General features: G+C 46.9%; 1 protein-coding gene across 1 annotated transcript in view; it reads right to left on the reverse strand.

Moving 5' to 3' along the window:
• Positions 1-15789, reverse strand: part of LOC102164887 (cell wall protein DAN4-like) — a 72138-nt gene that overhangs the window by 32539 nt on the left and 23810 nt on the right. The window contains exons 8-12 of the mRNA XM_021073701.1: positions 4749-4818; positions 4097-4175; positions 1984-2177; positions 1438-1906; positions 158-196 (exon numbers count right to left, since the gene is read on the reverse strand). Coding sequence (XP_020929360.1) covers positions 158-196; positions 1438-1906; positions 1984-2177; positions 4097-4175; positions 4749-4818 — 851 coding nt within the window. The remainder of the gene's footprint in view (positions 1-157; positions 197-1437; positions 1907-1983; positions 2178-4096; positions 4176-4748; positions 4819-15789) is intronic.

The following is a 15789-nucleotide window of genomic DNA, read 5'->3' on the forward strand; positions in this document are numbered from 1 at the left end:
CCTTCCCTGCCCCTCTGTCACTTCTTTCTGCCCAAGTAGGTGGGAGCTGCAGGGGCAGGGAGAGGACACCTCCCCAAAGGCGGCAGGGACCCTCTCTGTGCAGGTCACTGTGGGCATCACACATGCTGAGAACAGCAGGACGAAACAGAGAACTTACCCTTTCTGGTTTCTGGGCTGGTGGTGGCTCTTGGACAACCTAGAATGTCAAAGAGACGCAAACACAGGCTGGAAGGGGCAGGGGGGCTCGGGCTCAGCCATGCAGACAAGGGGACTTGCTCGGCAGCAGGAGGGGGATGGAACATGGGCTTTGGGAACCCATGTCCTGATGGTCTGTGGGCAACAGACTCCACCTCCCCGAGGCTCAGCCTCCTCAGTTATCAAAGGGGAATCAGGACCTCCCTGTAGGCTTGATGGGGAGACAGGTGGACTAAGGGCCCTGGGCCCTGGTAGAGGCCTCACCTGGGAGTTTCCGGCAGCAGCCCTGACATCACGTGAAGACAAGAGAACACCCCCCAACCCCTGCTCCTGGCCCCTTTCCTCCCATCGCCCTGCAGCCCTCCCGGCCGCCCCGCCAGTCCTCAGGGATGACAGCCCTCTTCCCCCTTCTCCAGGCTTTCTCTCCTCACTTCTCCCCCTTTGCAGGAATCCCACCTGCTGGCTTCTGTGCTGGTTGCTTCATCCCTTCTCAGCCCCGCTTTTCCTCTTCTTCACCCAGTCCTCTGACAAGTGTCCTTGCAAGCCAGCCAGCCAGCGCCTCTGCCTTCCCTCCCTCCCAGGGGCCCGTCTCTGTCCTTTATGATTAGCAGGGCACTGCCACACCCTCTAAAGGTGACATGTGCCCTCAATGCCTCCCAGGTGCCAATACCAGCCCAGACCCCACTGTGAGCTCCTGTGGGCAAGGGTGGCTTCATTCTGCCCCTGTGTGTCCAGCATGGAGCCCTGCACATGCTGGTGACTTAGCCATGACTGAGGAAGGCATGATGAGAGCACCTAGTTGTACAGGGATCCGTGCTGTTTTCAAAGGCTGCCCCCAAGGTTAGCATCCTTCTAGCCAGCTCCCTTGGGGCCACGGTGCCCCCTGAAGACCCTCTTCTTCCCCCAACAGCAGAGGCCTCCTGCAGCCTTTGTCCACCTGAGTCCTTCAGAAGCCTCACTGTGTGAGGCAGCCCTGGTCTCCCGGGATCTGGATTCCCTTTTCCCTGGGAACAGGGACAGCCCTTAGGCCACCTCCCTGGGAGAGCACGAGGCAGGAGGCCCCCTAGAAGCCCAGGCTGTGTCTGTGCCCAGGATGGGAGGACAGATCTGTGCTTGTTTGCTTGTGCGAGGACCCGGGAGCTGATGGGAACCTGCCCACAGGCAAGGTTACGGGGCAGACATGCCTGGTCCTTTGGGGGCATCAGGGACTGGAAACAGCCTGGGCGGGAAGGGGTCACTCACCCTCTTGTAGCAGCAGATGCAGACAATCAGCAGTGGGATCACAACCAGGGATGGGATGAGTGTGGGGTACAAGAGAGGATTGCTGGGGGCCGGGCTCTGGCGGACAACCTCAGGCACCGTGGTCTCCTCCTCTATGACCTCAGTAGTCACCGTGGTCATCGTTGTGTCTGTGGTAGGCACTGTGGTCGTTGTCGTTGTTGTGGTTGTGGTAGTGGTGGTAGGCACTGTGGTCGTTGTGGTGGTTGTCGTCGTGGTGGTTGTGGTCGTTGTGGTGGTTGTGGTTGTAGTCGTTGTGGTGGTGGTGGTAGTGGTGGTGGTGGTCGGCACTGTCGTTGTGGTGGTGGTCGGCACTGTCGTTGTGGTGGTGGTGGTGGTGGTCGGCACTGTCGTTGTGGTGGTCGTGGTGGTGGTCGGCACTGTCGTTGTGGTGGTGTGGTGGTGGTCGGCACTGTCGTTGTGGTGGTCGGCACTGGTGGTGGTGGTGGCACTGTCGTTGTGGTGGTGGTGGTGGTGGTTGGCACTGTTGTGGTGGTGGTGGTGGTTGGCACTGTCGTTGTGGTGGTGGTGGTAGTGGTAGGCACGGTCGTTGTGGTGGTTGTTGTGGTTGTGGTAGGCACAGTTGTTGTGGTGGTTGTTGTGGTTGTGGTAGGCACAGTTGTTGTGGTGGTTGTTGTGGTTGTGGTGGGCACTGTGGTTGTTGTGGTTGTTGTGGGGACAGTCGTGGGCTCTGTAGGCTCATACTGCAAAAAGCACACATGGCAAATCCTGGCCTGGGTGGCCTCTTCCTGTGCACCAAGAGCCACTTCCCACACCAGACCTCACCGTTCCACTGCCTGTCAGGGTGCTGCATATTGGGGGACCCCAGTGTGGCTAGGAGATCAGGGTCAGCCCCCAGAGAGCCACTGAGGAGCCCTGGGACACAGACCCCACTGCCACCCCTACTTAGAGGCTCTCCCCAGCCCTTGTCATGAAGTCCAATCCCCATGGAGTCACAACTTAGCCCTCGTACTGACAGCACATGGGTCCTATGGGGACCACGCGTGGCTATGATACACAGATGATAGGGGAGGGGCTGTGGGGCCCACTGAGAGGTGGGGGTGCAAGAGCAGAGGCAGGACACCCTGATCTCTTCCCCGTAGCCCCTCTCCCCTCCTTCCTGGCTCTGCAGCCTTGGGCAAAAACTCCTCCATCTCTCTGAGCCGCCATGTGTAGTGAGGAATTGAGCGGGCACTGGAGAGCATCAGAGGGAGTCTACAGAAAGTCCTAGCACGGGCCAGGTCCACGTGGGGCTTAAGGAATGGGATCTGCTCTCTTGCTGATGTTCCTGACCAAGGGCACAGGTGCTGTGCCCATGGACCCCAGTGATGCCCAGCACTTCCTCATGTCAAGTGCTCTGCTTGAGAGAAGCAGGGCGGGAAGAGGGCAGAGCGAGCCTGTGCCCAGGAAAAGGGCAGCCAGAAGGAGAGGCACAGTCAGGCTGAGGGCGACCCCGTGCTGGGCCCTGAGCCCCAGGCAGCCCCCATGTTCTCTTGTCAATGTGCCTGTGGACAGGTAGCTGTCAGGCGCTGGGGCTCCTGCTGGGAAATGCAGAGGTTCCTTCTGGGCTCCTCGGGTGGATGTGCAGGGACGGGTGGAGACAGACACATGGAGGATCATCCCACTGCGGGAACCCTCACCAGCTGGCACTGGACTCCAGGGTTGTGGCCAACAGGCACAGATGTCCCTCCTCCCAGAAACCTCAGCCCAGCCTTGTGCTCTCTGTGGCCCATGTTGTGCTGCCCCAGACTAAAGTGCCTGGATGACATGGAGCTGAAAAGCAGGAGCTGGGAGTAGCACTTTGTTCCCAGATGCCTCCCCCTGAGCTGAGTCCCACCCCTCCAACCCCTCCCCACCTGACATCCCTACAGCCTCCCACCCAGCAGAGGGGAGGCCTCCCCCAGAGGTCAGATCCAGTGAGTAGGGAGGGGCGACTGAGGAGCCCCAGAAAGCGGTAGAGACAGATGCGAGGCTGGTTCCCCAGAGAGTCATGGGGGGCAGGGCTGCGAGGTCAGGAGAGGTGTCAGAGCCCTGCCAGCTGCTGCACCAATGCAGTGGAGACACACCCTGACTGAGCAAGGCCACAGTTGCCCTGCCTCCAGACCCTGTGCCTCGGACCCTGACTGGAGGGCCCAATGTCCCAGAGGTCCTGGACTCTGTCAGCTAGTATGCAGTGTTCTAGTCTCTCCCACTTACCCTGGCTGGAATCTAGGATGGAGTCTGGTGCTCTCCACCACAAGGCCCTACCAAGGGAGGTGACGAGGTGGGTCCAGGGTGGTCAGAGCTACAGCATTGTTTCTGTAGTCTGCTTAGATCTCTAATTGTTTCCTGTCAAGTGCCTTCAATGACACTTTGTTCACAGACAGAGCGGAGTTTCTAAAAGGCCAAGAGGGGTGACTATACTCCCTAGTCCTGGAGAAGCTTTCCTGTGAATTTCACAAATGTGAGTGGGAGGAGAGCTCCCTGATAAAGGCCTATGGGCACCAAGCCAGCAGTGAAATGCTATGTAGTTGCCTGTCTGCATGGCTGGTTGCTGGTCTTTCCCTGGTGATGTTATTTCCCTGGGTGTTTCTCCATCCCAGCATGGTCTTTGGACAGCCCTACAGCCCCACCATTTACTCACACAGTCCCTGCTCGTGATTTTCAAGCCTCGGCTACCATATGTCTCACCCTGGTCCAGGGTGTAATCAACGACGACCACCCTAAAGCACAGAAAGGGCAGATGGTGATCCATGACCTGGGATAGACACAGTCCTTATACTTGGCTTATTCTATAGTTCCAACTCTCCTCACTATAATGACTTTGAACATCAGGCATTAGAGGGTACTGTTGAGCTTTGGGCAAGGAGCTCATTCCCAAGCACCATGATGTCAACATCTGCCATGAATGCTGACCAAGCAGCGAGGAGCCCTGCATGGGGTCAGATGCCCTCATTGCCATAAGCGAAGAGACCAGGGATGGATGTATGAGGTCACCATCCTAACTTCTCTGTATGTACAGAGTAAGTTGGCTTCACTTGGAAAAGCTTCCTGGAACAAAAGTACCATCCCTGGGGCACATCGTCTCCTCCATCCTGCCCTCCTCAGCACAGCCTGGGCCACAGCAGATCCCTGAGCATCTCAGGGGACTGTCAACCAGGGCAGGTGTGGAGGATGCCCTGAGCCCTCTTGGAGACAGATCTGTGCTGCCCCTTTGTAAAGGGGGCATCCCACATCTGCACTCCTTGTGGTGATTAAAAAACCTGCCCAAATGGCCCCCAGACCTAAACACTTACTGTCCATCCTTATCAAAAATATGTCCTGGGCAAATTATTCTTTCTCCAGTCACGTTGCTGGGTATTTTAGCTAAAAGACAATCACATAAGAAGAATGTCAATGGAACTGTCCATCCATCCATCCATCCCTCCCTCCTGCCTGCCCTCGGCTAGCAGAGCTCACACTTTGGCAGAAGCAGCTTCTCTGCTCTGCCTTCTGACACCTACTGCGCACCAGGCTCTGTGCGGGGCTCTGGTGTTTAGTGGGAACAAGGCAGCCAGAGGCCCTGCTCTCCAGGGCCTGGCATTTGAGCAACTGGAGAGAGAGACAGACAATAAAGTAACAAGCAATGAACAGAATAAATGCCAGAGAGAAAAATACTGGGACATCAATAAACAGGAGAAGGGATGGAGAAGGGAGGGGAAGGGACAGCTGCTTAGGAGCAAGTGACCTGTCCTATCTTTCAGAGACATAATTTCTCTTTAAGGGAAAGTGAGATAATTATAGAGGACACGAGGTGATGTCTGGGATCTGCTTCATAATGATCAGTGGTGAGGTATCAGCCATTCCAGATTGGCCGGGTTGATAATTCCTCAAAGTAGGTCAAGGCTGCTTCAGGTGCTCCATGTAATTTTTGCGACTTGTGTTTATTATTGGAAATTTCCTTTTAAGATGAGTTCTCTCTGAAGCGATGGTCCTGGAGGCGACACCAGATGAAGGGAAAGCCAGGGAAGAGGGTCTGGGCTGTGGGCGCCTGTGCTGAGGCCTGAGGCATAAGCAGCTGAACTTGTTGAGGGGAAAGAGGTGAGTGAGGAGAGGGGGCGGGGCCTCGGGGCCCTGGGAGGGGGTTGGGCTCTATTCCAGGCACAGTGAGTCTGGGGAGGGCTGGCCAGGTCCAGGTGGGTTTGGACACCGAGGCAGCAGGTGGACTGGCTGTGGGATGAGAGCACAGAGGAGTGAGGATGAGGAGCTGGTCTGTGAGCAGAGCTAGGTGGGTGCTGGTGCTTTTATTGACCCAGGAAGCCTGAGGGAACAGGTCTTCCTGCTTGTGTTTGCTCTGTCATTTTGTGGAGCTGGGAGGTGGCACTCAGGAGGCTCAGACAGTCTGTAACTAGTAGCTGTGGAGACTTTTCTCTCCTGAGGGAAGAGCCTCAAGTCTTCTCACACCCTTGACTGTGGCCACAGGTCAGGCCTGGTCCCCACAGATGGTTCACTTCCAGGTGATTTGCTTTTTGCCATAACTCAGTTGTCAGAGTAGCTATGAACTTCTGAACTGTTTCCCTCTTTAATGGTGCTGATCATGTAACTAATCACCAAGTATGCTTAGAGGGAAGGATTTGTGTCTGTGGGGTACGATGGTTGCCTTTAGTGTAAAAAGAATGTCATGGAAATGTGGTGTGCTGTCCACAGGATTCATAGTCCAGGGCAGGAAGAGTGAGGTGATGGCAGGCACCTCACATATTGAAGGGACAGAAAATCATGCTGACTTAAAAGTAATGCTGAAATCAACATTACTGGTCAAACCAAATATTTCCATTGCTATATTTTAAGATTTCTTAACATATAACATCATTATAAGCTAAAGATGGACAATACAAAACATAGAAATGTTGACTGAATAATTATTCTTTTTATGCTTTTCTACATTTACTTAAATGTTTTTTTGTTTGCTTTTTGTCTTTTCTAGGGCCATACCCATGGCATATGGAGGTTCCCAGGCTAGGGGTCGAATGGGAGCTGTAGCTGCTGGCCTGTGCCAGAGCCACAGCAATGCAGGATCTGAGCCGCATCTGTGACCTACACCACAGCTCACAGCAATGCCGGGTCTTTAACCCACTGAGCGAGGCCAGGGACCAAACCCTCAACCTCATGGTTCCTAGTCAGATTCATTAACCACTGAGCCATGATGGGAACTCCTATATTTACTAAAATGTTTTCCCAGATGTTTTAAACAGAGGAAAATACAATGAGAGTCAAGCAAATCAGTCCTCATCAGGGCATCAGGGCTTACGGCAACAAACAGTTTGCTGGGACACTTCTGATCAGCCTCCCACCAGGTGCAGTGTATCGGTCAGCAGAGGATCCCAGGACCATGGTACTGGTTCTCCTGTGGGAGACCTTGGTGCTGGTGCACCTCTGAGAGAAACAATGGTGACACACCCAGAGTGGAAAAACAGTATAGTCACCAAACCCAGAGGAAGTATCTGAATACCTTTTTGGAGGATGGGTTGTTCCTAAGTTTTCTGAAGGTTTGTCAATAGGAAGGCTGAATATGCGCACCAGGCCATCAGGTTGCTTGTGTCCACTTTCCAGCTTTTGATACACCAAGTCATGGCCTTGGGCAAACTCCTTAATTGCCCTTTTATGATTTCAGCTCCATACAAAGTAATAACAATAGGTCTTTGGAGAACTCACTGGTTTAGTGCATCTAAGGCACTTAGCACATTACCTGAGGCAGTAGGTGCTCAATAAACATGAGCACTCTATACAAATGAGTTACTCAGTCCCTGGCCACTCCTGAGAAAGTACAGACCAAGGCTAATCTAACTCCCTGGGGCCATCTACACACTGTGTGCCATGGGAGTGAGGCCATCCTGGGCACCCATGGAAGAAGGACAGACAGCCCAGAAGTGTCCTGGGGGAGGGGACCCGTTCTGGGTTTACCTGGAACTAGATGTCCTTGAACATACATAATCATATCAAATCCCTGTATCAGGGGCTACCAGAGAGAGCTGAGGAGGAAGAGAAAGTCCAACTGTCCCCCAGGCCCTCTGTGGGGGAGATCAGCCCCACCTCAGCCCTGAGGGCACAGCTGCTGCCCCAACCGTGTGCTTCCTCAGGCCTCTCACCCATCGTGGACAGTCACCTAGTGCCTGAGTTTTTCCAAATAAGAGCTTTACACATGTGACGGGGCTTAGTTAGTGCACCCACTATACCGGCTCCACTTTCCAGTACAGATAATAGAGGCTGACAACACAGCACTCATTAGGTCAAGACCACACATGGAGTGTGAGCCTGAGCCAGGATTCCAGGGCCCAGGCCTGGCACTTGGCATCCTTGCTCAGTCCTAGGAGACCACCTGGTAGGGGCTGAGAGCCCTGGGGCTGCCTCCACCTCCCCCTTCAGACTCTGAGTCCATGTCCTTGTCTCTCAAGGGAAGTGAGAGCTGAGAAAGGCTGGGGGGGTGGGGGTGTCAGTGAAGGCAGATCCAGCCTCTGCAGGGGTCAGCCCTGCTCCAGGGTGCTCTTGCTGTGCTGGGGGATTGATTACTTCCTGGCCTGAGATAAAGGGAGAGGTGGCCATGCTTCCCTGCCAGGTCCCTCCTTCCATTGTTCTGGCTCCCTCTGTCCTCAGTGTCCACACTCAATGGTCAGCAAGGGCTCTGCTGAGGCACTGCAGCATTATGTGGGAAGTGTGTCACTTGGATGCAACAGGGTGGGTACTTACTGTAGATTATGGATTCGCTGAAATTATATCTGCAAATATATTCTCCAATTTTTTGTGGATTTAGGCCTTGTGCGAAAAACCCAAGTTGGTAGGATTCTGCAAGGAACATCCAAAGCCTATGTTAGGGGGTGCTGAATGCTGTCTTCCCTCTCATCTCACATTTATAACAGTCCACCCCGTAACTGAATTCCTAGGAATTTTTATGAGGAAGCAGCTGTGTCTGAACTTACATCTGTGCACACTCATCTGATTTCTCTGAGGATCTACTGTAAGGCACCTGGGCTGGCCCATGAGCACTCAGGGGACCTTCCACCACTGCTCCTGACCCATCAAGACCAATGCTGTCCTCTCCACAGGGTCAAACCTGGCCATGGGTTTCTGATTTATATGTCCCAAGGTCTTCCTTAAGGAGTGCAGGTGGTGCTTTTCATCAGGCCTCCCTCACATAAATGACAGAAGAACAAAGACAACATGTGAACACAGCCCTGCCCTTTGAGCTAAGCACACAAGCCTGAGTGCCTGTGGGTCTTTCTGAGCCTTGGGGGTGTTTCTCTGTAAGTGTGGAATACTGGAGACCACAGAAGCAGAGCCAGGGCCTGGGTGAGGCAAGCAAGGAGGCGAAGACTGTGCACAGGCAAATCCCCCATGGATGATGAAATCCTCTTTTAGCTGTGGTTCTGAAGTCTGCAATGACTGTTCTTTCCCTTCTTCCTGACCCTTCATGTACCTCACACAACACCCCCAGGGATTCACCAAGCACTTCCTTTTGCCATGGTGGGAGATATTGGTATGCAAGGTGCAGTTATGGGTCATAGCCCTTTGGCAGTCTGCTGGGTTCACACTGGTGCTTCCTGGCAACTGAAACAAATACCAGGGGATCCAGAGAGGGCAGCTACTTGGTGTGGCCCTCGGGGAGCTAGCCAGTATAACTTGCATGTCTTCTTGCTGCAAGTCCAAGTTTATTAGCTCCCACCTCTGCCTCCTGGCCCAGGCTGGTTAATTTCAACCCAGATCCTTGACTTGCCTGCAGTCAATTAACTCAAAAAATAGTCCTTAGAAATGCCAGCACAGGAGTTTCCTGGTAGCCCAGTGGTTAAGGATCCAGCATTGTCACTTCTGTGGCCTGGGTTCGATCCCTGCCCAGGAACTTCTTCATGCCAAGAGTGTGTGGCCAAAAAAAAAAAAAAAAGAAAGAAAGAAAGAAAGAAAGAAAGAAAGAAATGCCAGCCACACGACCCTGGAACTGAAAATCCTGATTCTTCCTGCTTCAGGTCTTCTTGCAGCTCCCATTAGATCAAGGCATAGTTTGCGATTTCTCTACTTGCAAAAAACAGATTCTTGGCTGGTGGGCTGAAGCTGGTCTGATGGCATATTTTGTTGGGTTTTCAAAAAACTGGACTCCCTGTTTAAAAGTCTGCATAGTTTCTCGACATTGAATCGCCAAAAATTTATTTTCAAAGTACAGAGCTAGAGGTATTATATGTTCTCCCTATTTTCAGACTATACTATGAAGCTACAGTGAGCAAAATAGTATAGTATTGACACAGAAACAGACATATGGATATAGAGAGCCTCAAAATAAACCCATGCGCACATGGTCAATTGAACTATGACAAAAAAATAAGAATATATAATGGGGAGAAGACACTCTTGTCAATAAATTTTGCAGGCAAAATCAGAAGCTATACGTAGAAGATGAATTTAGAACATTTTCTTATACCATCTATAAAAGTATACTCAAAATGGATTAAAGAATTAAATGTAAGACTTTAAGCCATAATACTCCTAGAAGGGAGAGGCAGAACACCCTTTGGCACAAATCAGAGCAGTATTTTTTATTTGTCTCCTAAGGCAAGGGAAACAAAACAAAAATAAGCAAAGGGGACCTAATTAAACTTAAAAGCTTTTGCAAATCAAAACATCAACAAAATGAAAGGACAACTTGGTAAACAGAATTTTAAAAATGATTTTTAAATGATAATATGACTGACAAGGAATTAATATCCAAAAAGTATAAACAGGGAATGCAACTCAATATCAAAAAATATAGAACCTGATTACAAAATGGGCAGAAGACTTGAACAGATTTTTTTTTTAAATCCCCAAAAGAAATAGAGATGGACAAAAGGCCATTGAAAGTGTGGTCAACATTAGTAACAATCAGAAAAATGCAAACCAAATCCATAATGAGACTTTTCTCACTTGTCAGAATAGCTATCATCAAAAATACCCCAAATCACAAATATTGGCCAGGAAGTGGAGAAAGGGAACCTCTGCACCCTGTTGGTGGGAATGTAAAATGGTGCAGTCACTGTGCAATATATTATGAAGGTTCTTAAAAAACTAAAAATGAAACTATCATGTGAATAAGAAATTCCATTCGGGGTACTTATCTGAAGAAAACAAAAACACTAATTTGAAAAGATATATGCCCCCCAATTGTTCACAGCAGCACTGTCTACAATAGCCAAGATATGGAAGCAACACAAGTGTCCATCAACAGATAAATGCATAGAGAAAATGTGGTATAATTATACAATCCATCAACAGATAAATGCATAGAGAAAATGTGGTATAATTATACAACGGATACATTCATAAAAAAGAGTGAAATTTTGCCATGTGTAACAACATGAATGGTCCTGAGGGTGTTATGCTTAGTGAAATAAGTTGGAGAAAGAAAAATGCCTTATGCTATCAGTTATCATTTACACATGGAATCTAAAAAATAAAAAAAAAAAAACAACAAAAAAAAACAGGAACAGACTCTTAGAAAAAGAAAACAAACTAGTAGTTACCAATGGACAAAGGAAAGGGGAGAGGGGCCAGATAGGGGTAGGGGATTAAGAAGTATAAGCTAATATGTATAAAATGAATCATCTACAAGTTATATTGTACAACACAGGGAATATAGCCAATATTTTATAATAAATTTAAATGCAGTATGATCCATAAAATTTAGAATTCCTATGTTATATACCTGAAACAAATATAATACTGAAAGTTACTATACTTCAATATGAAATATAATTAAAAATTATTTTAAAATTAACAGTCTTACATTTTCCCTAATAAGCCAGATTACTAGCTTTTTTTCAGAAAATGGAGATGCCTGGCATCAGTGGATTTATATTTCTGTGTGTCAACCACTGACTGGGCTAGACATCACTGCCCTTCTTGGATCAGAAAGCTCCGTAACAGCCCAGAAACTAACTTCCCTCTAGGACCCCTCTCACTACAGCCAACTGTCCTTGGCTTGGCCTGGCCCACTCCTCTTACTCATGGTACTTATTTGGCCTCCAAGGGCACCTTATGGCAGTGACCCTGCCCTTGGAAGACCCTGAGTTTGTGGAAAAATGGGTAGAGCACTGAGGCTTTGAGAAAGAATGGGGAAGGTGAGCTGATTGCCTTCTTCTAAGATCAGGCATTGTGGCCCACTCAGGACATTCCTAATGTTCCTAAGTGACACATCATGTCTCCCACACAATGGCCAAGAGCACAGTGTTGCTTCTGAACCCAATTCTGCCAGGCAACACCCTTACTGCTTACACTTTATAAAAGCCATGCCCATCATAACATGGGAACTGATATTTGCTTTGGAAGCAGTTGGAACTGTGTCCTGCACACACATTTCTTTACTTTTTATTTTATTTTATTTTATTTTATTTTATTTTATTTTATTTTATTTTATGTTATTTTATTTTTGTCTTTTTGCTATTTCTTGGGCCGCTCCCACGGCATATGGAGGTTCCCAGGCTAGGGGTCCAATCGGAGCTGTAGCCACCAGCCTATGTAGAGCCACAGCAACGCGGGATCTGAGCCACGTCTGCAACCTACACCACAGCTCACGGCAACGCCGGATCGTTAACCCACTGAGCAAGGGCAGGGACCGAACCCGCAACCTCATGGTTCCTAGTCGGATTCGTTAACCACTGCGCCACGACGGGAACTCCCCTGCACACACATTTCTGCCAGCACAACTTGGTCCACCCTGAGTAGGGTGGCTATAACCTCAGTCTCACAGGGGATTGTCTGATATTTACATTTTAGGATTATTTATTGCAAATAAGCATAACTCTAAACCAAGAAACTCTACTGGAATTAGATATAGGCAGAGAAGGGAAAACTTAACTGTCTGAATATGGAGACGTCAGGTACTAGATGAGTCAAAAAATGAGCCAGTATAGCATTCCTGCCAGAAAAAGCCAAAAGGAACCAGAAGTGGGAAATCTGTGCCAGATCAAGTCTTGTAACTCCTATGTTCATCCAAAATGACATTATCCACTAATGAGAGTCTACCATGTACCAGACTTTACACTTACTACCTTAAATCTCCAAACTGCCCCATGAGCTAGACATGATCTACTACTCAGTTTAACAGAGAGGGAAACTGTGGCTAAGACAGGACAAGAGGTACCCACAGACCTCTGGCAAGTACAGGGCCAGGATCTGACCTCAGATGCCAGATCTGGGACCCATTTAAGCCAATAAGTCAGTAATGTCCTGTTATCTCTGTTACAAAATTTGTCAGTAAGGGGAATTCCCATTGTGGTGCAGAGGATATGAATCTGACTAGTATCCATGAGGGTGTAGGTTGAATCCCTGGGCTCGCTCAGTGGGTTAAGGACCTGGTGTTGCCATGAGAGAGAGCTATGGTGTAGGTTGCAGATGAGGCTCAGATCTCAAGTTGCTGTGGCTGTGGTGTAGGCCAGCAGCTGTAGCTCCGATTTGACCCCTAGACTGGGAACTTCCATATGCCATGGGTGTGGTCCTAAAAAGCTAAATAAATAAATAAATAAAATAAAAATTAAAAAAATTTTTAAAATTAAAAAAATTGTAAGAAAATTATTGGTATGATGGTATTTTCATAAGTAATGAAATAGAGATAAGTGGGATAAAACCTTTTGGGTCACCTCTAAAATAACTGTGTTTAGTGGTATGTCTACTTAAACAGTCTCTCCAGATTTTTGATAACTTGAAATTTTAGAGCTCTGCTAAATTAAGTTAAATAATGGGAAGTCATGAATGTCTAGATCATTTTTAATAAGATAAAACACAGAAACATTGCTAAAGAAGTTTATGTTTACCTACTTATGACCTCTTATTATAGAGAGACTAAATGTTTGAGGCTATTAATATATTTTTTGCCTTATTTGAAGACTGTACTATGAAAGGGCATATATTGTTCAAAATTAATTTTTAAAAGGGAAACCTGAGAAAAGGACTGAGTTTAGACTGAATTTAATTAACTGAATGAATTTTAAATATTAAAGGTAAAATGGTACAAACCTAGAACTTGGCTTTTCTCTGTTAAAAGGAGGAAGTTATCTTGAACTATTCATCTGCTTTGATAACAGATTGTAGAGTTTCTTTAACTTTCTGTATTTGCCTTTGAAATCTTTTATTGTCACTTTTGTTAAGTGAATAAGTATTGTTTCGCAGTGACTTATGATCCTAATTGGCCAAATATTTAGAACATTTTGATAGCTTGGCCAAATTTCTCAATCAAATTCTAAATGAAGGTCCTCTGACCTCTTGCTAAGTTTGAAATGCTTCGGAGGGCCCCCAAACATCTCAAAGAGAGATATTAAACCAGTTACGTTTATTTCATCTAAGTTACAGGGGGAAGCATTGTTAAATAAGTGCTGATAAAACTCAAGTTACACTGTATTGGTAAATATTAATCTTAAAATGTATGTCACAGAAACAGCCAAATTTCTTTGAAGATTTCACTGTAATCAGGTCTTTAATGCTTTTTTAGACCTTTGTCATTGACAGACAATTATTGCTTTTTATTTTTTTGCTTTTTAGAGCCTCAGCTATGGCATATGGAAGTTCCCAGGCTAGGGGCTGAATCGGAGCTGCAGCTGCTGGCCTACACCATGGCCAAAGCAACATGGGATCTGAGCTGCATCTGCAATGTAACCCACTGAGTGAGACCAGGGATTGAACCCAAATAGATACTAGGTGGTTCATTACCACTGAGCCACAATGGGAACTCTGACAGTTATTGTCTTACTGTGTCTTATTCATTTTATAGGAAAATGCTTGTAGATGACTTGTTTTTATGCTCTGAAACTAAATTACACTTGGTAGCAAAAGACAGCCACCTTGTATGAGGGCCATTTCATCAAGGGCTCTCTCATGTAAGGCTACTGAAGAAATATTTTTAAGAGCTTCTTGCAATCACTTAAATAAGCCAGCATATAGATCTAAAAGAGGAAAAAAAAAAAAAACCTACTGTAAAAGCGATGATAAACACAAAAACAGCAAAAAGACAAACATGAAAATGTTAAAAAAGGACTTCAAAATCATAGAATGTGGGGAAAAAAAGTAAGAAAATATAGATTCTTTTTTTTTAAATAATGTGTTTGAGCCTATATCACTATCAGACTATTAGGCTAAAGCAAGCAGATACAGGAAGGACTTAACATACTTTAAAAATACGGCAACCACAAATCAAACCAAACATTACATTCACAAAAACTAAAAAGAAAAACACTCAAGCAGAAAATAAATTGACATCATCCAACCAAAAAAAGAAAGGAGAAACATAGAATCAACTGGAAAACAAGGTTTAAAATGGCAATAAATACATATCTCTCAATAATCACCTTAAATGGCAATGGACTGAATGCTCCAATCAAAAGACACAGAGTGGCAGACTGTATAAAAAAGCAAAAACCTACAATATGCTGTCTACAAGAGACTCACCTTAGGGCAAAGGACACATATAGATTGAAAGTGAGGGGATGAGAAAAGATATTTCATGCCAATGGACAAGACATGAAAGCAGGAGTGTCAATACTCATATCAGACAAAACAGACTTCAAAATGAAGGCCATAAAGAGAGCAAAGGACACATATAGATTGAAAAGGAGGGGATGGGAAAAGATATTTCATGCCAATGGACAAGACATGAAAGCAGAAGTTTCAATACTCATATCAGACAAAATAGACTTCAAAATGAAGGCCATAAAGAGAGACAAAGAAGGACACTATTTAATGGTAAGAGGATCCATTCAAGAAGAGGATATTACAATCATCAATATACATGCCCCTATTACAGGAGCACCCAGGTACCTACAACAAATACTAACAGACATAAAGGAAGAAACTTATGGGACTACAATAATAGCAGGAGGCTTTAACACTTCACTCACATCAATGGACAGATCCTCTAGATAGAAAATCAATAAGGCAACAGAGATCCTAAACGACACAATAGAAAAGTTAGACTTAATAGACATTTTCAGGACATTGCATCCAAAAAAATCAGAATATACATTCTTCTCAAGTGCACATGGAATATTCACAAGGATTGACTACATACCGGGGCACAAAACCAAACTCAACAAATTTAAGAGTATCAAAATTATTTCAATTTCTTCTCTGACCACAATGATATGAAAGAAATCAACCACAGGAAAATAAATGAGAAAAAACTAACTAGATGGAGACTGAACAACGTGCTACTAAAAAAACAAATGGGTCAACGAGGAAATCAAGAAGGAAATTAAAAAACACCTCAAGACAAATGATGATGAAGACACAACCACTCGAAATCTTTGGGATGCCACAAAAGCAATGCTCAGAAGGGAATTCATAGCAACA

The sequence above is a fragment of the Sus scrofa genome, chromosome 14 (assembly GCF_000003025.6).
Source record: "Sus scrofa isolate TJ Tabasco breed Duroc chromosome 14, Sscrofa11.1, whole genome shotgun sequence".
NCBI lineage: Eukaryota > Metazoa > Chordata > Mammalia > Artiodactyla > Suidae > Sus > Sus scrofa.